Genomic DNA, 27,223 nt, shown 5'->3' on the forward strand with positions numbered 1-27,223 from the left:
TGGTCATTGGTGATTTGTTTTTCCTTTTGTTTTGGTTTTTTTTATTGCGTCAGTATTTTTATTTCAATTTGCAGGGTCGTATTATATTATTTTAAGTATAATAACACATTCCAAGAACTGAAATAAAGCATAAACTAGTTTGTTATATAGCCTGACAAAATTATCAGCACGGTTTTGTAGTGACCACACGTTACTCGGCTGAGCAGAGGTGCCTCTTGTCTTGATATTACGTCTTGAGATACTCGGCTCGTGCCTCATGAATTGTTGTGCAGCTGCCACTGTGCTTAAAGGAGAAGGTGAGTACAGTGTGTTTCTGCTCCCTTTAAAATCACCCCAGCTTGCTTCTAACAAACACTAGAGCCGAAAGATAAACCCAAAATGTTCTTAAATCTAATTTGACAGTCAGTTCCCCGTAGACTGTAATTGCATTAGTTTGATATAGAACAGATGACTGCAAAAAGGCCACACAATTTCAAAAAGCAGGGACTGTAGTTTTAAAATGAAGCAGACATATTCTGATGATGTTTGTAAATCACTACTATGTTATTGTCAGCGTAAAACCCATAGGGTCAAATTTAAATCAGCCTGTTACGTATCAGACAAGTTCCTCCTAGAAACATCTACAGCGCTTTAATAATTATCTTTTGATTAAAATTTAACTACAGGAATGAATCATCTTAAAATTGTAGCCCAGTTTGTTCCCACTGTTCGCCACATCACTGCCACCAAATCTGCTGGTCATGAAGTTTGGTTCAGAACAGCTGATTTATGTGAGGAAGTGGCATCAGGTTTTATTGCTTTTGGTGCGCTGACCTGTTGCCGGCTGCAGACGGAAAAATCCTCACCTGGCCGATAACAGTTAATACTGTGCTGTCAACGGCGTGTCGTCTTTCCCACTGAGGCAACAATCTGGCACTCGAACTTTGATTTCCACACGGAAGTCAAAAGCAGATGTCTGGAACACAGTTTAATTTATGATCCCTGTGTCCATACGCTGCTCTTACTATTCTGTTTGTGGATGTTTTATTTAACAGAGAGGATGATTCCTTTAAAGACTGAAGCAGAATAGGTTGTTCATCCTGTTCATACATGGTCTTTATATTTATCAGTCAGCAGGGTTGGGTAGAAACAGATTAATCAGATTATAAAAAGTCACAAAAGTATCAAGAATCAGCCCAGATTACATTTTGAAAATGTGTAATTAGATTATAGTTATATTGCCAAGGATTATTTGATTACATTTTTAATGAAGCCCTTAAATTGTTTTTTGAATTCTGTAACTTTTCTTCATGATAACCAGTGGTGAACGAAGTTCTCAACCCCAGTAAAAGTCAAAGTCAAATATTACTCAACTACAAGTGAAAGTTGCTCAGTCAAAGTTAAAGTACCAGAGTACTTGCTTTTAAAAACACTTAAGTATTCAAAAATACAAATTAAAAAGTATATTTTCTAATATAAATACATTGCTGTATTGTTTTCACGATGCATTTACAGAAGCTTGTAAATCTCTGAAACCATCTAATGATGCACTGGCCTGCTTGTAGAACCACTCTGCTACACAAAGCCTATAGAAACACCTATAAAAACTTCAGCGTAGAAATACAATCAAAAACAAAAATGACAGCTGTTGTCATTTTCTGACGTAACTGTATTAAAATCTCTACATAAAATTAGATTGAAGCTGACTGTGAGGATTTCTCCAAGTCTGTTAAATAACTGAGATTTCAGAGGCAGTATATACATTAATTATGTGGTATTTCTCACCCTGATAAAAAAAAGTCCAACATTAAAAGCCTAACTGGAATTATTTCTCTTTTTCTAATGATAATAACATCTTGAGATTTAATTTTGTCTTTTTCCTGCCGTCAACATTACCGCGTTCTGTTTGAATGAAAGAGGCAGAGTTTGCTTGTTCTTGTTACAGAGTGTCTGTATGACGTATTTCTGCTTTTACATCAGTCCCAGTTGAGAGCGGGTACTGTGATTGGTTTCCTTCTGTGAGGAACACGGCGTGCGGCTAATTGCATTTTAGAAAACAAAAAACAGCAACAGCTGACTTCAAAGCTATGATTAGACTAAAAGTAATGAGAAACAACAACCTTTCTAGAAATGTAGTGGAGTCTAAAGTACAATATTTGTCTTCAAAATGTAGTGGAGTGAAAGTCATAAGTTTCCCAAAAAAAAACAACAACAAATACTTAAGTACAGATACTCAAAAAATGTACTTAAGTACAGTACTCAAGTAAATGTACTTTGTTACACAGCTGTTCTACAAAACAGAACAAAAATATATTTCATTTTCATGCAAAATATTTTGAGATGTTTAAAAAGAAAAAAAGAATATTTATGTTTGTCCAAAAGTAAAGTTGCACAGTTAATTGACATTTTTCTCTCAAATCGCATCGAATATTTGTCAAAAAAAAAAACCTTTTAAATTAATGAATGTCATGAGGCAGAGATGTGCTGTCCTACACATCAGATTCTACAGACTTAAAAAATATCTTCATTTAGTACAGATTCCTGCAAAAAAAATAAAAATAACATAATCACAACGTAGTCGTTCTGAAGAAGAACATGAATAGTGATGTAAAAATTATCATCACCTCTAATAACGCAAATTTGCAAATGGAACATCAGTTAAAATAAACACAATTAGATATTTTTCAAACTCTTTCAGCCCGATGGCTTATGTTATTAATGACAAAACTTGTGATTTAATTTATAGTAATTTATTTATAATTTATATTATAGTAATCGACTACATTTCGCAGTAATCCGACCCCTCATTATCAGTACAATACCTGTACAGTGTGCATATATGTACCAGAACATTTTAACATTTTGCAATATCCTATTTTAATAATATTGAATATTTAAACATTTTTCTCTTCACTTCCTGTTTTATTTTATCAATCGGGCCCATCCCTGCTGAAAATGTTAGACTGTAGTGTTGAGACAGTTGTGCGGAGACAGGGACAGGGGACGTGTGGAATGACTTTTTATTGCGCGATTAGTCATTTTTCAGACAACAAGGCTCCCCCAACATTAAAACAAACAGCAATGTACAAAACAGCACACCTTTTTTTTTTTTTTTGCCATCAACGGAAATTTAATAAGGTAGTGAGAGTACATAACAGAAAGTAATGAAGTGTAAGGACGCGAGTTATGATGATGTCGTTGAGATGTATAGGATGAGCTTGATGTCAAAGCCAAAGTAAGCACCATCGTCATGTAGTCAGGAAAGGCCATATTTCAGTAAGAAATATTCTAGAGGGGGTGAGGAGAGGTTAAACATGATACAAGAGGGTTGTTATCACAGTTTTCAGACATTTTTACCAACTAAAAAAAAGAACAATATCGGTGTAGCACTACTTTATCATGCAATTTACTTTAGTAAACCTTCTGACACACAGACAAAATATACTTCAATAAGTAGAACTCAATACATCTCTGTCCAGCAATAGTCACAAAGCCTGTAATTTATACTCTTTGAATGTGAGATCCCTATCAAAAATAATATGCAGATTTTTATTTTTCTTAATATATCTAAAGTGCAAGTATTTATCCATTTTTATTCAATGCTTTCTGTAAGTATAAAATACAAAGGAAAAAAACAGCAATATGTTTTTCCTGTTTACATGTTATATTTTTCTGAAAGGAGGAGCATCATATATAACAAACCATATATATATATATATACACACACACGCCACAGATAAAATATTTTTGAAAGATACAACATATTATCTCATATGGGGATGGTAAAGGGATTTAGACCAAACGGTGACATGGGATATGTTCATTGTGCATTGACCCCACCCCTTATAATCCAGGATCCATTTCCCAACATCTTCAAAACATTTTGAAAGAACGTCTTTTATAACTATACACAACAGTAGCCTATACAGTCTGCAAACATGATGGACCCTACTACTCGGTGCGTGTGCAAACAGAAGACGTGCTGAATGAGCTCCTCTGTCAGTGGTTTGTGATGAGTCATATAGTGCTTGGCTTTGACCAGAGGCTGCGATTGGCTGTGTGATTTAACCAGGGACTCTGAATGGCCAATGAAAGACTACAACACTGAAACCAGAAACGGAGCAGATTTGGTTATAAAGGAACACCTTATGGAAGTTCAGTCTGTTTTTAATTTGGTAGAGGCAGGTAGCCACCACCCACATTTCAGTTGCGGAAGTTATAAGTCATGTACATGTGGCTGTTTGAATGCAGTCGGAAACAGGAGTAAAATCTCCCCGTGCAAGACAGGAGCAACAAGCAGATGAAACCTACAGCTGGAGCCATCATAGCAATCTGACTTTGAGTTCATGCAACAAGTAGCTACTGCTGCACTTTTGATTTATGTCAACAATTAAATTTTTTCTTCTATTCCGGTCAGTTGGGATGTGTAAGAAATGGTCTGGTCTCCTGTTGTTCGAGCAATGAAAAATATAAGCTCTTTCGACAAAATGAACACTGCAGTAACAACGGACAAATGGCAGGATAACATCGTGGTTAGGGATTGCTACGATGGCTACTGCTGTATAATAAATCAAAACATGGTTCTTGTCGATGCTAACAGTTTCAGTGCAACATCACCCATGCACACTGAACTTAGCCAGAGCCACTGAGGACAGCACACAGCTTGACCACTGACGCTTTTTTTTTTTTACAGAAAACAAGACGAAAAACACCTGCCTACCGTTTTGCATTTGAGTCCCAGAAATGGATGACCGTGTAATGTGGGCACAACATGGCTGCAAGGTCACTCCAGGTTCTGCCGGGTGCGCTCTCATAAACTGAGAAATCAGATGTGATCACACCGTTTTCAGCAAAATCACAAGTGCACCCCCCCTGCCCTGTAACTTTTCAACCCAAAACGGACGAGTCGTGTTTCACAACTGAATCATTCTGTACTAAAAACACAGCTAGCCCAGTAGCACCTGGCAATTACAGTCGGTAACAAACAAGTCGACTCGTCTCGTCATCTTTAAGAAAATGTGTGCGTTCCACAGAGTGAGGCATTCACAAAATGAACTCTTATGAGCAGGTTCAGGCTCTCCTCATATTTGGCCATTAGATAAAGAGAGAGAGAGAGAAAAAAAAAGGAAGTGTTGCATTTCCAGTCTTCATGTAGCATAAGCCTCCTAGAGGCCTTAATTCAATCACGCTAAAGCTAAAACACTTTGGGGAATAAGTGCCGTATCACAACAGACAGTCCAGACTCATATGTTGAACTCAAGATGAACTCAGATTGACCTCAGATGTGCTTTGCAGGGCACATAGTCATAGGTGGCTTGTACGTGTGTTAAATGGAAATGGGCCTCTTATAATTCACAGGGCAGTGTGAGGAATTGCAGTCATCTTCATAAGAGAGGAAAGAGATTTCCTGTTCTTCTCCGAAACAGAGAGAAAAGTCCTAACTGGATCTGTCCGACAGCCGGGTCAGTAGGTCGTGGTAGGCTGCTGCCGGTAAGCCCCTACAGTGCAGTGCCAGGCTTCATCAGGCCTTTCACCAACACTCAGAGACAAACCTGGGCCAAAACTGTCCTGCGTGGAACAGATGGGATTTTCTGGAACATTTTTCTTGGCTCTGTTGCCACAGACATGCCCAATCAAACACAGATCAACTTTTTTTAAAGCAAGGATTCAACAGGGTTTCTGCAGGTCCTGAAACAGTCTTGTAAAGTCTAAAATACAAAAATGTGAATTTTAGTCCTTTAAATATCTTAAATACGATTTTGGTAAGTCTCAAAAATTGATTGGGTTATGAGGTTAATGTTACAGGGAAGTTTCAGGTAAAAAACTGTATCGATCACGCCGCGACAAAACTTCAACACCACTACTGCGAACTGTGTGGCCTGGTCAGAATTTATCAGAGTCACAGTGCGGACTCTGGGATGATGTGAAATCTCTTCTCATTAAAAAATAACTACCCCTAGAAGTAATAGGTTAAAATTGTTTAAGTGCACGTTTCTTTCATATAATATTATTGAGTGCAAATTCAGCGAGATCTGGCTCGAGAGCAGCACAGTTGGCGCTTGGTTGAAGGATGTTGAAAATAACAAATCCTAAGCACGCTGCACCTCGTGCAAGAAAATGCTCAAGTTAGGAACTTTGAGTGTGAAGATTAGATTTGCATGGAAAGTCAACAAAACATAAAAGCCTGCCATCGCCCAATATTGTTCACATCGGAACCATGGCCAAAGTCCCAAAGCCCCATGCGAACCACCCTGCTATAACAACATCCTGGGATTTTTCTTCACATCCTTTGTAGTTTTTGGACAGTATGGATGGGAAATAGGTCTTAAATCGCATTCATAATGGTCTTAAAATGTCGGAAATTTAACGTGTTGCAACCTGCACAAACCCTGATACGACAGGACCTCTGATAGCGTTTCAGCCCAGGTGTGCTTTGGGGAATTCTTGCTCCAGTCTAGCCTCAGCTATCCCACATGTCTGGCAGGCCTGGGCTGTAACTACATTAGCAGCTTTTATCCAGCTGAGGCCTCTAAAGCTGCAGTCTGTATTTCTCCTTCATACCACCTAGGTGGCACGCCACTCGGACAGGGCCTGAGACCGGGCTCAGTCACGTTAGCTGTCGTAGGCCAGCCTGCTTTAAATAAAACCGATGGGTGGACTAACCACTTGGAGCGTATTGATTGTTAACTAGTGTTAGCCTAGAGGTCGATCGGGTCAAACAGAAGGAATGGACTGTGTGTCTGACAGAGCGTATTTGGGCATTCGGACAAGTTGGACAATGAGCCGGGGCCTTTTTTTAAGCTTTGAATGCTGAGTGGGGAAGAGGAGCAGACCATATCGGAGAGACGGATTGTGATCCTCATTGAAAAAACAACAACAAACTCCTCTGTCCTTTTGGTCTGCTGCGGCCGATCACTATCGCCAAACTCAAGTGAAACCGCAGACAAGCCAAAGTCGAATCGGAGTTCACCTGTCCTGCAATTCCAGGCGAGAGAGGGGTCGCGCTCAGGCTCCGAACACACAGTTTCCTGCCTGGCTTCTAATGACAGGAGGCCTTGTGCAGTTCTACACACCATTCAAAATACTTTCGAGGCCTCCCAAACACTCAGATAGCAACAAGAGGCCTCAACAGGGAGAGACTGAGTGTGCGTGTGTGTGTGTGTGTGTGTGTGTGTGTGTGTGTGTGTGTGTGTGTGAGTGAGTGTGTGTGTCAGCCACCCCTGGACCCAAGCACCAAGATACTATTCAACCTCAGTGTGGGCCACTGCAGAGAGGCTGACATGGACACAGTTAGAGGTTGTTGACCGTCTGCAATGTGTGTGTGTGTGTGTGTGTGTGTGTGTGTTTTAGGGGAGGAACGAGGAGGGGAAGGGTTTTTCTCTGGGGTGACTCCATAGGGGGGACGTAAAACACCCGAACTAGTCTACGCGCACTGATAGACGGACAAGGCAGCCTACTGGTTTACAGAACGTGACAGGAAAAATACCTCACTACTATTCTGACGTTTTTTTTCCATTTTGAGCAAGTGCTTTGAGAAGAGAGACTTCACATTTCGGAAAAATATAATGCAGATGCATCAACCTCATCGTCATGCTTTCAAAATATCTACTGATCACATAGCCTATACATTTTTTTCGTCTTTTAATAGTCTATACACGTGATACAATGCCGCTATTGGCACGTACACAATATTGCACACTAATATGAAATGTCCTACACTAGCCGGTCCTCTCTGCCTGTGAGGGAGAAACCTGACACGTTTTGGACAACATAACGTGGAGAAAAGAACTTTGAAGGAAAAAAAAAAAGAGCATCAGAATAAAAATAATGCAAAAGTGACATATTCTGAGCGACGAGGCCCCCATGGAGTGATCAAGGGGCTGTAGCACCATAAAGAGATAGATACTGCCTCGGCCCTGCACTGATAGGCCTCTACATCCACTGAACTGCACTCAGACTGACGGCATGGGACCGGCCGGCTGGCCTGGCTGGCTGGCTGGCTGGCTGGCTGACTGCCTGGCTCTTTAACAGCATCCATCTCAGCTCTGACGAATAGCCTCATCCAGTCGCTCCTCATTTAGTTTTTTGTTGTTGCTGTTTTTTTTTTGTTTGTTTTGTTTTTTTTTTTCTTTTTACATCATGGTGCATATGGTGTGCAAAGCCACCCGTAACATCTCCGGATGAATCTCCATGGGGTCCACTGGGCGTCAGACCCAGTGCTGCCACAGGCGGTACATCCTGGGTCTTTCTCCTGTTCCAGGGAGACACATCTCTACTCTGTGAGAGGCCACCAGGCCAGGCCAAGGGTGCTGCTAGGGATTCTGGGCTCCAGGGTGCCGCAGCACACTGGCCCCCCACTCCCCCCTGCCTTTTTTTTTTTTTTCCCAAAGTGTACGTACGGCAGCACCTCATCTTTCTGAAGGGCCCGCTCTGTTTCTGCCCCACTACCATCACCGGCCCCCGAGCTCCCAGCAGCCCTTCAGCTTACTTTTGCTGTTGCCACCCATGCTCCATGCACCGCGGGGGTGTGAATCCCGCAGCCCTGGTGAGTATATATATATTTCGGCCTACATAACAGCACTCGTAAATGAAAACGTACAGCGGTCGAGGTCACAGACCATCCACGTGAGAACACGTAAACGAGTGGAGTGTATAAGGCACGGGTCGTAATGACGTCAGAGAGGATGCGTTGCCTCGCCGCGCGCTGCGCTGACGCGTCTCTTATTTTTTTCTTTTCCGCGTCTTGCGCTCCCACAAGTGGACCTCATCCTTTTTGCATCCCCCACCCCCCCAGAGGAAAAAACAACAAAGTAACAGAAAGAAAAAACTTAACCCACAGAAAACGTGGGTATCTTAATAAGGATTTTTTTTACAGCTGATTCACAAAATCATAATTAGTACATCTAAGTTAGCACTTTTTTTCATTTAAGTTTATATGGACATGGTGCAAGAGGGTTGATATTCAATATAGTAGCTCAGAGATAAGATTTATCCCATTTGTTTGAGGCGCACAAAATAGGCTATTTAGTACTTTTGAGTCTCAACATTTCCATAATGGCATGATAGAAATGCTCTCATTAGCCTACTACCTTTTAGGTCAAATTAAAGACTATAGCCTACTTTGCCAAACTTCTTTTCAAAACATGAGCCTACACGCATGCTGACAGGTGTTTACAGGCCTGTAGTGCTGCGTTCTGCAATTCATACACTTTTAGAGCGCTTTCATATTTATTCTGCGTACCTTTATAATAAACTATACATCTGGTATCAGATTTTGGTTTCATAAAGTCCATAATATATTCTCTTTGTGCTGATGTCAAATATTCGTTCTACATGAAGACTGTCATTTTATATAATAGACCTCTGGTTTTATGTTTGATTAAATCTTAGCATATGACCAGTTTGAAAACATTTAAACATCTTTTTTTTTTTCTCGAAATAGCTTTGATGTGTGCAAAATCTGTCGTTTGATAGAGATATAAACACTCTGTTCATTGTCATTTAAATCAAGTAGGAAACAGTTCATATCTTACAGTTCAATCCTTTGATAGCAGCGGCTTACTGTTACATGGGTGGTAAGTGGGGTGACATCCAGTAAAATGAGCGAGGAGACAGCAGAGGTGCTGCCATGTCTGTGGAGGTTGTGTGTGTGGGGTGATTCCCTTGGAAATTCTCTTTCTATTTTACAGTTAAAAGTCTCGTTTTTTCTTCTCTCAGAGTTCAGTTTTGTCTTTGTTGTTTCATTTCTGCTCCCTTAAAATCCGCCTCAGTCAGTCAGTCAGTCATCGTCGCCGTCATCTCCGCCGTGCGGGCCCTCAGGTAGCAGTTCCGAGGCCCGTTTCTCTCGACTCCTCTCCTGGATCTTCCTCATCTCCTCCGCGTATTTACAGAAGGTGTTGCCGAATTTGGACCACACTTTGCACGGGACCGTGATGGAGTTTCGGTACGTGGGCTTCACCTCGCTGACCCGCATGAAGACCCCGTACTTATTGGAGCCCACGTCGAAGAAGAAGCGCTTGTTGTCGACCGTGAGCGAGGTGCCCTCCGGGAGCTCCGCCGGCTCCTCGTCCACGCCGTAGTCGTCGATGAGTTTGGCCAAAGCGTCGCGGAACTCGATGAGCCCCTGCGCCGGCAGAGCGATGGTCTGGCCTTGCGCGCTTCCCAATCCGGGCCCCCGATTAACGGTCTGTCGGATCCTCAGGAACCGCCCCCTCTGGTTCTCTTTCAGATCCATGTAATATTTCCGATTCTCCCGCACCAGGAATTCGCTCTTGAGCGCCCGCCGGGGCTCATCCTGCACCATGTCCGGGTTGGTCGGGCCCAGCTGGGCGTAATGTTCGATAAAGTCCCCGAGATAATCGCGGAACTCCACGGCCACCGACATGGAGAGAGTGAGGCGGCTCTTGTTTCCCCCAGCCCCGACCTCGGCTATCTTTAGGAAGCGGCCTTTCACATTCTGCTTCACGTCAAGGTAGAAGCGCTTGTTCTGGATGTCGACGCGCTTGGAGGCGAGCTCCTCGGTGTCGTGCTGCAGCCGGGACATGGCGCCCATCGCACCCGGGGGCAGCGAGCCGGGGCCTGCGGTGGGCCCTCCGTGGTCACTGCCACTGTCTCTGTCCGCCATGATGCTGCCTCCCTGCTTTACCTTCCACCGTCTCCCTCTGCCTGCTGCAACCTCGACTGCCCGTCAAACCACTCCGCCGCTCTATCGCGAGAGGAGAGAGGAGAAGAGGAGGTTGAAAAAAATGAAAGCAACTGTAGTTAGTGTTACTGTAGTACTCTGCGCGGGCTGCGTTCAAGACACAAGGGCTGTCTTTGCAACGTTTCACACAATTTTTTACTTTAGTGTTGCCGTATATTGCCACTGAAAGTTTACCCCCGCCCGTGTGAGCCTGAAACACTGCAGTACTAACATCAACCAGAACATAGACAGATAGACAGATAGATAAGACAGATGAGATAGATTAGACAGATAGATGCTACAAAATCAAAGCACACAAAGATCACAACTGTCTGCACGGTGTCTAAAAAGTAATAAAAGGCAGAACAGGAAGCACAAGTCATATCTGGTGATTATTGGTGTGGGTGTTTCAGCACCATGGACAGTCGTTGGGGGCTTTCAGCACCATGGACAGCGAACCCAGACGGTCCCTGAGGATGGAGACATGAGGGAGAGAGAGAGAGAGGGAGCAGGGTGAAATGAAAGAGAAAATTTCTGAATGAACAGTGGATGATAGCTGTGTGGGAGTCTGAGGGAGGGGGCTGATACACTGTGAAGCATCATGAATCATTACCCTGTGATTGGGCTGGCTTGCGTATACCACTGTTTTTCAATGGCCTTGAAAGGATTCATCAGTAAAAAAAAAGCCAAGTGTTTAATAAAAAAGTCACATCTTGGACAATTCACTTGTCAGTCATAAAGAAAAAAATGTATGGGAATTGACAAACATTAAATGTAGAAGCAAAGTAGGAACCCCTCTAAAGTTTAGAATGAAACTGTAATTTATTTAGTATCATTATGCAATTTACAATATCTGTGATATACGTTTATAGAGCTTAGTGTGTACTTTTCCTTTTTTTGTACTTTTAAAGGTTTACAGGTTTACAGAGAAATTAAAAAATCAGAAACCATAATAAACACTAATAAAGCAGCACTGAGCTTGTAAAATAAATGAAAGTGGTTCATATATCAATTAGTAAAATTTGGATAAAAGAAGTAAGTTCATAAGAAGCATGTGAAATATAAGTAACAGAGATAGCCATTTAAAGTATTTAAACAGATAAGAATTAAATGTAAGATATGATTTCATACGAGGCAGATATACTGTATGATGATCTCATCTAAGACAGATAAAATGTCAGTAAAATAACATTTAGAACAGATATGAGTGAAAAGTATAAGTGCATATAAGAATACTGAAACAATGACACTGAAACAAACACAAAACATGTAAAAACAATGATGTTAATATAAAACGCAGTAAATGTGAAGTGAAACTATGAAAATAATGTGATAATGTAAAAGTAAAACACTGTTAAGTGTAGGCCATCTGGTTAAAGTGAGTTTTAAGGAGGTGCCTAGAAGCTGCAGTGGAGTCTGCCGATCTCACACTGAGAGGAAGGCTGTTCCAAAGCCCAGAAAGGTCATATGAGGTAAAACAACAGCAACGACAGAACATCCCAGATAAAGTTACGAGGCCTGCAATACTCACAGGCCCAGAGGGGCGGAGTAGAAGAACGATGTGGGCAACCTGATGGATGGTCATCAGATAGCAGCTTGATGTGATTAGACAGCTGTGGAATATTATGAACATCAACGGACAAAACCTTGGAAAGGAACACAACACCATACACTTTAATGGTAAACTTAGACTGTTTGTGGATTATCCTTTTTAAGACTTTATTGTGTCAGACAGTATATGACAGATATCACTCTAAAAGTCAAATAATAGTCCAGAAAGCAGAATTCATTCAAAACTCACCAGCATCACAGTGCAGTGGTTCACAAACTGAGGAGTGAGCTCCTCTCAGGGGGCGCAGAGCAACTGCAGGGGGTCCTGGGTAACCAGAGGAAAAATACAAAATGAAACTAAGTTAAATTACTGTGATTTACACGGGAGAAAAGTTTGCTGATGCCGTCATGCTGACCGTTATTTCACTAAAATTCAGCTTGAATGCTTTTTTTTTTATCAGATGCTTCCTCAGTTATTGTTTAAGATGTATAATAACTTGTGGACTGAGGGGGCGCCCAAACTTTTTTTTTTCAGTTTCTGAAGGGAAGCAGTCACGCATGCCTACAAACCTGATTCCAAAAGAGTTGGGACATTTTGTGAAATGCAAATATATATAACAGTTTTATGAAGTGTTCCTGAGCCCATGTAATAATATCCTTTATACAATCATGAGTTTCACAAAGCGGTGCCCGTCCTTTTATGTGAATGACTGAGGCTTTCGAGGATGAGCCTTTCATACCCAATCATGATACTGTCACCTGTTAACCAATAATGTTCCAAACACTTGTTTTCTGAGCATTTTACAACTTTCCGAGTCTTTTCTTGCCCCTGTCCCAACTTGTTTGAAATATGTTGCTGGCATCAAACTCAGAATGTGTTTATATTTACAAAAATCTGTGTTGATCAGATAAAACATACATACATATACATATGTATATACATATATATATATATATATATATATATATATATATATATATATATATATATTTCAATGTTTTGAAATCAAATATATGTCAAAAAGTATTAACATTTTATTGTATTCATGTTTTGCACATTTTTTGTAATCAGGACTGTATAATTAAATATCCTGACACTGATTTGATCCCATACATATGTTTGATCTAACTGATGAGCGGGTAAAAGAAGGGGGGTCATGCCGATTGAAGGACGGATTTATTTTGTTAGTCTGCAAAACACTGCTGGAGTTTCACAAGAAAACAGTGTTGCAGAGTTGCCTGCTGATTTAATCCAAGTCACCACGACATGCTGTTCATCACCACACACACACACACACACACACACACAGTTCAGACAGTGTGCCTGCGTACCTGAGCGTGGCTCCAAGCTAAAGATCTACAGTGAAGATTCAGGCTAAAAACCTGGTATAAATGACGCCTTTCAAGTGAACTTGGCATGTTGAGGATTTAGCAGCTTTGTATGACACTAACCAAGCAGTATGGAGGCATTTTCTATTGTTTTTCTGTTGTTGTTTTTATGTTTGAAAACTGGCTGCCCTTCACTTCCATTGTTTTGTTTGGGCTATTCTGCAACATTTTATTCCCGTGAAACCACAGCCATGTTTTGTCCAGTAAAAACTAAAAACCCAACATTCAATCAGCATGAGGTTGAGTAGATAACGACTTAATTTTCATTTTTGGGTGAACTATCCCTTTCACCTGCAACGTAAAGCTGGGCCTAAATATTTGTAGGACAAGCCGAGTCATTTCCAATGTGGTTTGAGTGGACAAACCATTACTAGCGTGTATTTTTCAGAAGCACATGCAGTGGACGGCAGGCATAAAAACAGATGGGGTTGAGTTTGCTCATGAATGTTGCTGGTGATGTAGAACATGAGGGAAAGAGGACTGCAAAGAGGAAACCTGGGACAAGTGTACAAAGACATATTCTGGATAATAACTGTAACAAAAACAGCTGCTGTGTCACTAAAACAAGTATGTTTTAGCATCACAGATAGAGAGCATTACCCTGACAGCCGAGCATCGTGAGAGGCCAATTCAAAGTGATCTCGTCAACACTCTGCTGGGATGCTGGTGCATTAACAAAACCAGCCCCTCTGATAATTCCCACGGGTTCAACAGGAGTACCAAAGGAATCGCGAAGGTGGCAATGGTGGCAGTCCACCATGCATCAGTCAGGAGGAATCAATTTTTACCCCCCTTTGTTCTGTCAACAAATTATTTGCTTTCAAGGCTAATTAGTACGTTCTAAGATTGTCTCAGAGTGTCGGTTCTAATGAATACATGAGTGTCTGAATGAATGAAGGAGAGACAGATCGGTGAATGGGTGGACAGTGGGCAGAGACAGAGGACTGGACGGAGGACACAGAAGGGCTGTATTTCCCCTCTCGAAATGCTGTGGTGATCCTCAGACTGGAGGAGTCATCCCAGTAATGTGTAACCATCAACATTTAACTAAGATAAGATAAAACCTGCATGTCTTATGGACGGCGCACTGCGCTGAAACTCCACTTCCCAGTCGAAGTGTGTGACACTCTGGAGCTTAAGTTGATGTATTACAGTAAAGATGGCAGGGTTTCTGCAGATTTGAACAAGTTAAAGCTACTACAAGGAGTTTATAACTGGTTATGAAACAGTCTCAAGTATCATCGATGCCTCTATATGACCTACAGAAGCAAATGTGATCAGCTGTTTCTGTAGAGTTATTCTTAATGCCTGCCACTAGTTCTGAATCTCCCTGAAATCAGATGAAACAAACCTGTTTACATTTTCTCAGGCAGAGTTTAAAGCGAGTAGTATGTTAGCCAGTTAAAATGAAGCAGGAGGAGATGTTTAAGATGATTTTTTTAAATTATATTTTGTGGTTATTACAGCAGAAACACTACCGCCTTTGTCCACAGGGGCCTCCAGAATCAACAAAATATGGAAGTTCCTTGTAGTTGTTGTGAATTTAAGACTTTTTTTTTTGACCTTTTAAAGACCAAGATGCAAATTTAAGAGATATTTCATGTCCATATTTAAAAAAAAAAAAAAGAGTACATATACAGATTGCATTAGTGGTTATTGGTTCAGTGTTGGGTTTGTTAGTTATTACAGCATGGTTTTATTTTATTTTATTTTACAAAAGACACATTTAAAAGTCAGTGAAGCTAATGCAACTTTACAAAAGTAACAAACTTATTAATTAAATTAATTTTAATACCTGATGTAGGAAAAATAAATGTATTTAACACATTTTAGACATGTAAAGTCCTAAAATTTAGATTAAAGCAGAGGGTTTAGGTATATGAGATAGGTAAGAGATACAGTTTTGGGGAATTTTAGTGTTTCTCCCACTTTTCCGGGTTCAGAAACTAATAAATGCCTTTAGACAAACATTAGTTCTATCAAACATCAATAGGTTATTGTGGCCTAGTTGTTGTGTGTCTTTTGGTTCAAATGACATAAACGTGATCCAAAAGACACCCAGGAGTTTTGCAAAATAAGCAAATAAACCAAGAGAGGCATCTTTTAATAAGATTTCTGAGTCTCAGGGTTGGAAAACTCCTGGATCAAAGGATTTTTAGACTTTTTAGGACTTTTTTAGGACCTGTAGAAACCCTGAGAAGGATACATGCAGTGAGGACGCAGTCCTTCATTGCAGCAGTCCTGCTGTGGCCTTCAGTGTGTACGAGGCATCATGTGATTGGTCTGTTGGGACTGAGCACTAAACCTGTCAGGGCTTTCAGCACCATGGACAGAGCTTGGTCCCTGGTGTGACCCTGCTGATGGTGGAGCGGGTGGTTGAGGCCATGATGAAGGCGCATACTGTGATGAAATGGCCTCTCCTACCTTCTCCTTATCATCTCAGTCATTTATAGTAAGAAATAACCTGTCCACATGTCCCCTGTATGACATTATATTTTATCCCTTTCTCACCGTGGACAATGAAAGGCTTTCTGACCTCTAGCGAAGGGCGCTCGGCTCCTCACAGGGAGGGAATCTTATGAATGGCTTGATTGATGGATACAGAGATGGAGGCAGGGACTGGTTTGCTGTGGAGGGAGGAGGGGATACTGGTGGTCACCATAAAAAAAACTCTGAGCATGTTGTGCAAAGCTCTTGTTTCATTGGTGGAGGTGTGTTCAATGAAAGAAGTGGTCTTATTAGCTGTAGCTGAGCAGGATTGGCAAAAGATCTGGCTAGAAAGTCTTTCTAGGATATAACACCTGCAGCTTGGGGTGACTGATGCCCCCACGTGTTGCCTGTACAGTATCTCAAGGCAATATTAGTGAACTGCATTAATAGTGTGTAAAATGTCAGATTTTGGGCGTGCTCTTTCCTGCAGCGTTTCTGTGTCTGAGGGCATTTAAAGCTGAAGTCTCTAAACTCTCAGCTCGCCTCGCCATGCTCAGGAATCCATTGAGAGAATTTCGCAGCGTTAGTCATCGCAACAACTATCCGCAGTGTGTGTAGTAGTCGCCTATAGCCTCTCTTGCACCTCTTGCACTGGAGATCCACAGTGGGCGCCGTGCAGGGGCTTGGCTACAGACGCACTCGGTGTGTCTGTGCACTAACAGTGCGTGATTTCTCTCTCTTTGCACCCACCCCGCAGAGCTTAAAACACAGCCGACCGGCATGGTCACATGCTGGCTGGGTCGGTGGCGGTGTGTGCCGGTGGGTGCCCGGGTCATTAGGGTGTTTGCGCAGGACGTGGCGAGCCGACGCCAGTGACCGGGCAGGTGATGTTTGCTCACGTAAGCCGCTCGCGTTTGATGAGGGGCGCAGGGGACGCGGCTGGAGGGTGCGCGCTACTGTTGCATCGCCTCACCGGATAACCGCTGCTATCTCATCCTGTTCCTCTTTTTTTTTTTTTAATTCTGCCTCACGGATTCACAGGAGCGGGACTCTTTTTGACGATCGAAATAAGTGGATAAAGGAGCCGACATTGCGTGTGCGTGTGCGTGGAGTGCGTATCGTTTCTTGTGATTCCCCTGTACGCGCAAGCTGCTTTTTTCCTTCCAGAGAGGCAATGCGCCCACCCATGCGATGCTAGCCTATTAGCTAGAGAGAGAGAGAGAGAGAGAGAGAGAGAGAGAGAGAGAGAGAGAGAGAGAGAGGGAGAGAGAGAGAGAGAGAGAGAGAGAGAGGTTTAGCCCTGTGGATTCAGGAGGAGGCTAATTTACGAGTCTTGTTTTGCCTTTCAGGAAAAGAGAGGAGATAAGAGGGGGAGGGTGGCTGGTTGGTGAAGGAGAATGCAGCAATCACATTTTTAAGCATGCAGAAGCAGCGGGCCGTTTCCGGTTCCTAGGCTGGTGTGCGTCCCCCCCATCCGAGGCCAGCAGCAGCCGTATGGGGAAAGCAGCGGCAGCAGACACAGATGGCATGGACACTTCCACAAGGTCTGCCGCTCTGCCCTGCCTGCTCTGCCGGAGCCCGTTCGCCGCCGTCTCTCTCTTCCAGCTCGCTCCGCCGCCCAGCAGCACTGCAGCACAGCACAGGCTGACGGCATGAGGCTTGATCCAGTGCATTTCTCCATGCTGGTCATCGGGGTCTCCTTCGCCTGTTACGCCCCGAGTCTCAACTCCCTGCAGGACCAGGCGTACCGATCCGCCGTGGTCATCGAGGGCGAGGTGCGCTCCTCCCCGGAGAACGCCTCCTCCCGGGAGCCGTACAGTGTGAATGTCAAAGTGCTGGACGTGTGGCCCGTCAACAGTGGCGGCCTCGAGAAGGAGCAGCTCGTGACCATCGGGGACTTCGGCTCCGAGGCCCCGTGCACCACGGTGGAGAAGGACCACAGATATATCTTTTTCATGGACCCCACCGCCAAACCCCTTGTATTCAAGGCATCGTACGCCCCTGTGGACGCCAGCGAGCCGGAGCTGAAGAAGAATGTGGAGAGTGTGTTGTGCGAGGACTGCGGTAAGTTTCAGGCTTCTCCCTCATCATACCTGCTGCCTGCCTGCCATACACTCACACACACACACGCGCGCGCGCACACACACACAGCGCACTATCAGGGCCACTGGAGGAGCTGCCATGGTGATGTAAGGAGACAGTCACCCTCTCTGCCTGCGCGTGCGCGCGTGTGGAGTCCATATAATGTGTCAGCGTGCGTGCACACATGTATGCACTTCAATCCTCCATAACCCGGTCACCCATAATGAGATGAGGAGCGAGGCAGGGAACGCGTGTATGCATGTGTGTGTGTGTGTGTGAGGCAGAGACACAGTTAAATGTGTTAGTTAAATCTGGGGTTAAGCCCCAAACAGCAGCTTCCTCCTGATGATACAGACAGTTCCAGCGAGATCTGCATCATCACATCATTACAGTGAAGTAGCCTGCATGTACAGTCTTAAGGTGGAACACTGTGTCTGTGTGTGTGTGTGTGTGTGTGGGCAGAGCATGTGATGGGAATCAGGGACAGCAACCTTGTCTTGAGGTAACCTCCTTTCCAAACTTTGTATAGTCGCCTACAGCCAGTATTACATGTCACATCCGTTGCTGTTTTATATCAGAAATTGTGGCAGTGCCAGTGTTGACTGCAGTGACAGTCTGTGGGTGGTGGTAACAGTTCAAATCTCTCTACTTGTTGCAAGTTTACACGGTGGATATGTGAAATTGTGCTTTTATTTTTGCGATACGCCAAAATATATAAACTCCTGAAGCAATATGTGGTTTTTAAATGACAAATTTTTGCTAGATGTGGCTCAAACTGTACGGTGAAGCTCTATTTATTGTCTGCTAGGGTTGTCACAATACCAGAAACAATGCTGATATAATACTAGTATAAAAATATCCTATCCTTAATCCCTCTTTTGATATCATGGTAAAAAGAAAAAAGTCCTAGGCACACAAAATAAGTTTTTTTTTTAAATGAACAACCTGCACACACTGCTGGTACAGAAAAAGTCACTGAACACTGTCTGGTTTTGCTGCAAGCCAAATTTCAGGCAGGACAATAAAGACTAAACTGAACTGAAATCTTGGATTAGCACTTTTTTTTCAGTAGCGTCACTACTTTTGATGCGATTGAATGTTAATATGGTGTCGTTTTAAACATTTTGCATTGAAAAAGTATTGAAGTATTGATACATTTGACAACCTTATTGTCAGCAGAAGAGCGTTTATAAAAAAAACAATCTGAACATGACAAAAGACGACCAGGGACTATAGTTTTAAGATGATTCTTTTTTTACCTTTCCTCCCTACATTTCTTTCCAACAGTGAGACCCATAGGTAAAAGATTCAGAATCAGCTCTTAAACAGTGTGATTTATGTATATTTTGTATTATTCGATCAGTTAGTTACTTTTGATTACATTCCCTAAAAGACAACAGTGATTTTTTGGCAAATTATTTCTCTGATCCACTCACATCACACAATACAGATATCTGAAACTGTGCTTTTATTTTTGCGGTACACCAAGCAACAGAAACTCCCGTAGCACTTCCTGGTTTTTAAATAACAACATTTCTGTGAGAAGTGGCTGAAACTGTGTGCTGTCCTGCAAAGAAACTATTTAATATGTTGTCACCAGAATGGCTTTTTTGAATTGACAAAGTGAACATGACTATAAGAAGTTCTGTGACTATACTCTTAATATAAGGGCTGTGCACTTTTCTCTTTTCTTCCTCATATTTCCTCCCTTCATTTCTCTCAGACAGGGAGAACCATAGGTAAAATAAAAGATTCAGAATCAGGGTCCACTCAGGTGATTAATGTGATTAATGTGTATAGTGTATAATTCAATTATCTAGTTGAAAAGGCTTCCATGTCTCTTTCAACTGTATTCTCTAAACGTCTCTGATCCACTCACATCCACAACATGGATATCTGAAACTGTGCTTTTATTTTTGCGGTACACCAAACAACAAAAAAATCCTGTAGCACTTCCTGGTTTTAAAATGAGAGTTTTCTGTGAGAAGTGGCTAAAACTGTGTGCTGTCCTGTGAGAAACTCTATTCAACGTATTTCCACCAGAATGGCTTTTTATAAATGAACAGTGTGAACATGACACAAGTAGACCTGAAACTATTGTCCTTAGAAAAGGGTCGTGCTTTTTTTTTTTTTTTTTTTTTTCGTTCTTGCATTTTCTCACGTCTCTCCAACAGGGAGAAAAAATAGTTGAATGCACCCCTTTTCTCAGCACAGGCAAAAGAAAAGGTTCAGAATCAGGGTCAGCTCAAATAACACATGAAGAGAGCTCTTAGACAATGTGATTCATGTATATTGTGTATATTTCAGTCTGCTAGTTACAAAGGCTTGCAGCTATCTTACTTTTAACTATATTTCATAACAGACAACACAGACTTCTTGTTAAATTGTCTGTATGATCCACTCCATCTGTGTTTTCAGTATTTAAAGTGCTACACTGCTTTTTGAGATGATGTAACTCCCATCTACTACTGTGTTAAAGCACCTGCTTGTGTGGTAAATCTGAGGAGGGGAGCAGGATCTTCACTGTGGAAGTGTCACACATTTAAAGGGATAGTTCAGAGTATTTGATTTGGGATTGTATGAGGAACTCACTATATTGATAGTCAGGGTATTACCTGCAGATGATGGTGATTGGCAAGTCCCCAGTTTGAAGAAGCAGAGAGGAGCACCAGAACGGGAGCTAAGCAATGAACTGCTGTGGACAAGGTCAGCAGCAAAAGGTATTTTAGACACTTGAATAAAGATCCACCTAAAAAAATCAATATCAGGTTTAATGTACGCTATATTTAGAATATTTTCACCACTTTGCCTTGCTGTCAGACAGCCTTTTCTGATGGAAAACTGCTGTTATATAAACCAAATATAGGTCTTTCCAAGCCACCAGACTCATCTGACAAAAACTATCATTTGCACAATCATCTTGCAGAACACAGGAACATCTCGTGTTCCGCTACCTCATTTTGTTGTATGACTTGGTGATGTTTTGGAGGGTTAGTTTAGACTTACTAAAGTCATCTAATAACACAAACTAACATATCAGTGCAACAGTAGACATGCAAGCCCTGTGTTCTGCAAGATAAAATTATTGTTTTTGTCAAAGGAGTATGGTCACTTTGGAGAGAGCACTATTTGGCATCTGTAATAGTGGTTTCTCACCAGAAAAGGCTTTCTGACAGCAAAGTAAGGCAGTGTAAATATTCTAAATATAGCATACACTTTAACTAATGTTGAATTTTGTGGGTGGGCATTTTTCTAGGCGGCTAAAATATGGTTTGCTGTGGACACTTTCCACAGCAGTGCATTGCTTAGCTTCCTGCACCAGTACTCCTGCTCCTTTTCTGCCATCTACAGCTGGTAATACACTGACTGTGGATAAGTAATTCAGACAGCCCCACTTCAAATAATCCAAACTATCCCTTTAAGAGCACCACTGTTAACCTTTTGAGTTTCATCATCTTTATTATGTGAATGTGAGGACAAAACCTTTGAAACAAAGCAATTATACAAAGACTCATTTTCTATCTTAAGGTTCTTCTTAAATCTAGAATCAACATAATTTCCACGCAGTGTCTCTAAAGTGTTAAATCCTAGTAGGATGTAACTCAGATGTCTTAACAAAGAGTTCATCCAGCATTTGAGCTAACAGCGTGATGTTCTATTTTTACCTCTGTGACATGCTAAAATTATCAAGTCATTTATTTATGACAGTGCTGTTGCAATCAGGCTTCAGCCTAAAACACATTTTCCAGGCAGGGATAAGCTCAGGAGAGGAGATACCCATTTATGAGCTGATTCACCCCATGCACACACACACACACACACACACACACACACACACACACACACAATCCAGACTTACAGAAAGAACCATAACCTAATTAGACACTGCAGAGTGTGTGGTGACATCGTAGATGCACTGTGGCAACCAGAAGCCTCTGAATGACCACTAATATTCGTTGTCGCTTCTGTTTCCGTCCTTTGACTGATTGGATTTGACTGCTTAAATTTATCACAGAAGTGCAAAATCCATGCCTAAAAATAGTCACGAGATTAAAGGAACCAAAGGTTTATAATTTTGTTTTAACCTGCATTTCTCCAGACAGCTTTGCTGTGGTGAGTGAGCTGAGTGGGGACCCATCTTAAAGGGACAGTTGACTAGAGTTGGTAATCTCTTGGCACCTCGTGATTCAACTCAGAGGGCTAGATTGCGATTATGTAATGATTATTGATGCATCAAAGTTTTTGACTTCTATGCATGATTTATTTTTTTCTCACTGTGTCTACTTGATGTTTTAAAATGTAGCATTTTTCTAATGATCCACGATAAGTTTAGTTCACAAAAAGCTTTTAATCCAGGGGATGCGGGTCGCATTGCATCTCATCTGCAGTTGTTCACGCTCAACCATCCTACAGGATGCAGATGTTTACATCTGTTATGTTTCACCATCCAGTTGGTTCAGTGTACAGCCTGGTCTCACAAAACTGTTACAGGCGACCATAATGTCAAGAATTGGGTTTTAAATATCAGATTACAGACATTTTTGTATGCTTTATAATCTTTCAAGAGAGAACTGTAATTTCACCACACACCTACAGTTCAGCCCAAAATCAAAAATACTTATTTTCCATCGTTTTGGTGTGAGTCGCTGAGTTTTTGGAGATATTTACCATAGAAATGTCTATATAATGGAACTCTTACCAGAAATCATGAGCCAGTCACTCAAGACAATCCACAGATCCTGTCGTGAGAAGCTTCATGTAGGAACTATCTTCTTTCTACCCTAGAAGAAAGTAGTAAATATGTATTTGTGAACTGTCCCTTTAACAGCAAGAACTCAATAATCAAACATTTTAACTCGCTTTACAGCAAAAGTGCAGCTTCAATTAAGTATTACAAAATAACCCTCCTCTGCAAAGTGCCTACAACTGCTTATTGTCCCCGGACTCTCCCTCAGCTGTAGCTCACTCACAGGCTTCACTGACACTTTTCATTGGGTGGATGCAGTAATGTCAGAGGAAGTCGGCGAATGAGCTACAGCCGAGCTGGACTCCTGGCCAGTGATCAGGCCGGAGAGGATACTGTAGAGGAGTTTGAGTCGGGACAAAAGTAACTGCAGTTTAGAGAAGGGTTGGGGTAAGGGGCGTGCCTGCAGACACACACCCCGAGCCTAACCAATCCCAAACCTGGTCTAAACAAAGCCAGCCAATCACGGTCGAACTGGTAGAACGCCCACTTATGTACACACCCCTACCAATTTCTGTCAACACACTTTGATTATAGTGCTGCCTCTGGCAACAGTTACCAATATCTGCCTCATTTGTTCAGTATTACACTGTAAGAAGCTGTTTGGGTTTCGTCTGAACATACAAGTTCATAGCTGAGAGAATTTTACTGACAATTTTATACGGTTTTCTGTTAAAATGATGATGTTATTTTTAATGTTTGAATGGAGTGTGCCCACTGAGTGGAGCTACACCTGTTCCCTCTCACACACTCACCAGCAAAAGGCAGTGTTTGGTGTAAAATGCTGGGGAAATGAATGGGGAAAGATAGAAGATAAAGCTCTACATTTCCTTAATGAACAACAACACTGCAGCTGTTATGTTCCGGGCGGCACAATCAGAGTGAAGAGAGACAGTCGAGAAAAAATTAAAAATACCTTTCAGACATACAGTGCACTTACGTTAGATCATGTGCCCCTCCAAAATGGGCTTCTTGGTTTTCTTATATCAAAATCTAATTATGTTTTGTTCCTCTTAAACAAAATATGACGTGGTTACGTTGGCTTAAACCAATAATATCTTCACATCCACTCATCGATCACACTTAAACATTTAGTGGCACAGAGCTTCATTAGTTTGCCAGCTAGCAGCAGCAGCATGCACTTTTTAATGCTAAAATGTTATTCCTCCCAACATATTGTCCTGCCTGTCTGTCTGCCTGGGTGATGTCTACTGAACTGGTATATAGCGAGGTCCATAGTAAAATATTGCAATGGATGATGGTATTGTTGATGGAAGTTTTGTATACTTTCTTTTATGCTTCTTATATCTATGTATTTTGGGTATTAATATAAAATTGGGCAGTTCTTTATGCTGTTTTCTTTCACTAAATCAGACACAGGGTGCTATTATAATAAACCTATCCTTCATTTTTGTGCTCTCTGTCTGATATGTCTTAAAATACATATTCATCAGTTCTAATAAACTTGATATTATGATGGTAGAGGGCTGAACAGAAGATGACTGTCAGGTATCGCAGTAGAAGTTGATGCTATCCGTTGGCCCAACCCTCGTACATCAGCTACTCTGGAAATCAACAAACCTGTCAGACGTTTTTCTGCCATAACAGTGCAGACTCGACTGTCTGACGTGTATAAAGTGCTGCAGGGATGACGTATTTTTGCAGGCCAGCCCAGAAGTTAGCATCGCTCTGGCTCCCTCCACAAAAAGCCAATGGATTTTGAATTAGTGCATAAAATAAAGTCTGTGGCAAACAGAAATGTATATGTATAGGTTTTATTCAGCAAGATAATCTTCACAAACTAACACAATGTTTGTGATTTTTGAAGCATCAATATAATCGACAGATGTAAAAAGCTAACATTATAAACGAATTAATTAATATCCAAATCTTTCATCTGCATTTTAGTGGCTAATAAGGTGATCTGATCACAAACAGACCAATACGAACAATGACAGACAAATGAAAAAAGAATTTAACCAGTTAAAAATGTATTGATGGATATTTAATCAACAGTCATGGCAGTAATTGCATCTCATATGACAGTTTTGTCTGATGAAGCCAAATGTTGAATAAAGAAAATTAAACTGAGACTTAACATGAGAAAAAGCTGAAAAAAAAAAGATCTTATCAATTATTAATGATTAATCGATTGTTAGCCTTTTCAACTGCTGGTTAAAGAAAACGCACAAAATCTGCAACCCTAGTTTGGAGAAGTGACAGTGACATCAGCGATTAAAAGTAACTAATACTCTGAGTAGTTTCTGCAGTGAGTACTTTGCACTTTTACTTGTAACTCAGTATTATTTTAGTAATATAACAGTACTTGTACTTAAGCACAAATTTTCAGTACTCTTTCCACCACTGCCAGTAACTGACTGAGTGTTCAGCGGGATGTAACGTTAACGTTTCCAATAAACGCTGTGGTCTAATTCAGCAACTTGTTAGTAACCGTCTGTTTTAAGACATTTAAAAGATTCAGAATTGACGGGTGGCATTTACTGATGCATTTTGTGTTGTAGAATAAAATCTCTTAAACTCGTGTGAACCACGGACATTATTTCAGGCAAATAAAAAAAACAAAAAAATCAAAGAAAGCCAATGACTTCAGGACGAGTGAACTGGAAGTGCTAAGATGCTAACTCACCTCCCGGTTTTAGGAATCATTCCTGCAGCACTTTATATCAAAATCTTAAACATGAGCGAGCATTTGGTACATCAACACCAGATGGACAAACATAAAGAAGACAGTACATACAGTATTCTACAATACAGCATTACCATTTACTCTATTTATTCTTGTAAAACATCATCACTGCTTTACTGATGTGTTTCCACTTGGCAGTTATACCTTATTGCAAAAGCAAGCAGCAATGTAAAACGGTAAAACAACAAAAGAGTAGTCATTTATAGCTGCAATGTTTGCTGTGTTTCCAGACTTCACAGACATATTCTTGATATTTCTGGGCTGCATGAATATGAATAAGCCACATGTGTCAGCTTTGTTAACAATGATATAAAATACTAAGCTAATATCTGTTTAAAACAACTGGTTATTAGCTTACTGTCTCGAGGTTTAATTCAGACTTTCTGCCAATGAATGTTGACATTTACAGGAGCCACGGGTGTGCAAAGTTAGAGGCACAGACCCCTCGCTGTGAGAGAAGTTATGAGACAGTAAATCTTTTTTTGCACTATAAAAGATAGCAGAGCCATCTTCCAAAAGCAGAGCCAATGTTGATTAAATGGCGAGAGCAAGTCGGGTTTCTCTCTTATTGTTTATGTTATTGACTTTGCCATAGCTAATCCAATAACCTGTCCCCCTTTTTTTCCACTCCAACCCCTCAACCCCACACCTCTGACCAAAAAAACAAAAAAAAAACACAGAATCCAGCTTGATAAGGCAAAATTGCAGTCAGCGGATCAGATTCTGCAGAACTGGCTGCAACAACTAATGTGACAGAAGAACAAAAACCTTTGGTCACACTTTATTTTACTGCACACCATCAAGATGTAAGAAACCATACTTTGCATAAAACTTGACAAAAACTAGAAATACATTTATTAGACATTATTAGACCCTTATTAGACTTTCTTAGAGGATAATTAGGGACACATTACAACATAAGCGTACTGTGGACTAAAGTGAAATCACATATCTGCTTCTTGAAACTCGCCATCTTTAGCTGGTCCCATACAGTTCACAGAGTAGCAAAGACAGATGTCTACTTCTTTGATCAAATCACATTATCTGCCTACAGTATTACAATAAATCTGTGCAGCCAGGCAAAGTATTTCTCTACTGCTATCATTTTAGCCCTCTGTTGTAATATGTGGCGAATTACCCTCTAAGAAAGACTGATAAGGGTCTAACGTGGGAAATAATACACTTAAGTTTACAGTACAGTTCTGTAATGTGTCCCTAATTGACCTCTAATAAAGTCTAATAAGGTTCTAATAAAGGGTCTGATACTTTCTTATTAGTGTACCGAAGGGTGTATGGTGTCTAATTAGGGTACAGTTGTGTTTATTTAATGTCTAATAAAGAACATATTTCTAGTTCTTGTATAATTTAATACAAAGCACAGCGTGTTACGTCTTTTAAGTGTGCTGTAAAATAAAGTATGACAAATCTTTCTCTGCACAGGAAATCATAAGCATGTCTCCACTGAGCTCAGCTGTCCTTCACTGCCTTTCCCTCACTACCTGCTTTACTCAGTGAAAATAACTAAGTGTGCGGACAGCTCGCACTCCCATCTTAAAAAAGTACAAAACCAGTCCTATCTCACATCCCAGGCAGTCTAAAGCGTAATGTAGGTCTTCTCTGATCACTGCTGTTGGCATGCCTTTTGAGATACATTGACAGT

General features: G+C 41.3%; 2 protein-coding genes across 4 annotated transcripts in view; one reads left to right on the plus strand and one right to left on the minus strand.

Moving 5' to 3' along the window:
- Positions 1-2,985: 2,985 nt before the first annotated feature.
- On the minus strand, positions 2,986-12,558 carry purab (purine-rich element binding protein Ab). Of its 2 annotated transcripts, XM_084718768.1 has the most exons (4): positions 12,462-12,558; positions 12,192-12,273; positions 11,077-11,130; positions 2,986-10,684 (listed from the first exon to the last, which is right to left on the minus strand). In XM_084718768.1, the coding sequence occupies exon 4, from the start codon at positions 10,601-10,603 to the stop codon at positions 9,758-9,760; it is 846 nt and encodes a 281-aa protein (XP_084574894.1). In that variant the 5' UTR covers positions 10,604-10,684; positions 11,077-11,130; positions 12,192-12,273; positions 12,462-12,558; the 3' UTR covers positions 2,986-9,757. The 2 variants fall into 2 exon arrangements, with proteins under 2 accessions (XP_084574894.1, XP_084574895.1); XM_084718769.1 differs by having other exon boundaries at positions 2,986-11,130.
- A 4,769-nt stretch (positions 12,559-17,327) lies between these two features.
- Positions 17,328-27,223, plus strand: part of nrg2b (neuregulin 2b) — a 75,885-nt gene continuing 65,989 nt past the window's right edge. For both annotated transcript variants that reach the window (XM_084718770.1, XM_084718771.1), the window contains exon 1: positions 17,328-18,094. In XM_084718770.1, coding sequence (XP_084574896.1) covers positions 17,683-18,094 — 412 coding nt within the window. In that variant the 5' untranslated portion in view covers positions 17,328-17,682. The remainder of the gene's footprint in view (positions 18,095-27,223) is intronic.

The sequence above is a fragment of the Lutjanus erythropterus genome, chromosome 5 (assembly GCF_056507025.1).
Source record: "Lutjanus erythropterus isolate fLutEry1 chromosome 5, fLutEry1.hap2, whole genome shotgun sequence".
Taxonomy (NCBI): Eukaryota; Metazoa; Chordata; class Actinopteri; order Lutjaniformes; family Lutjanidae; genus Lutjanus; species Lutjanus erythropterus.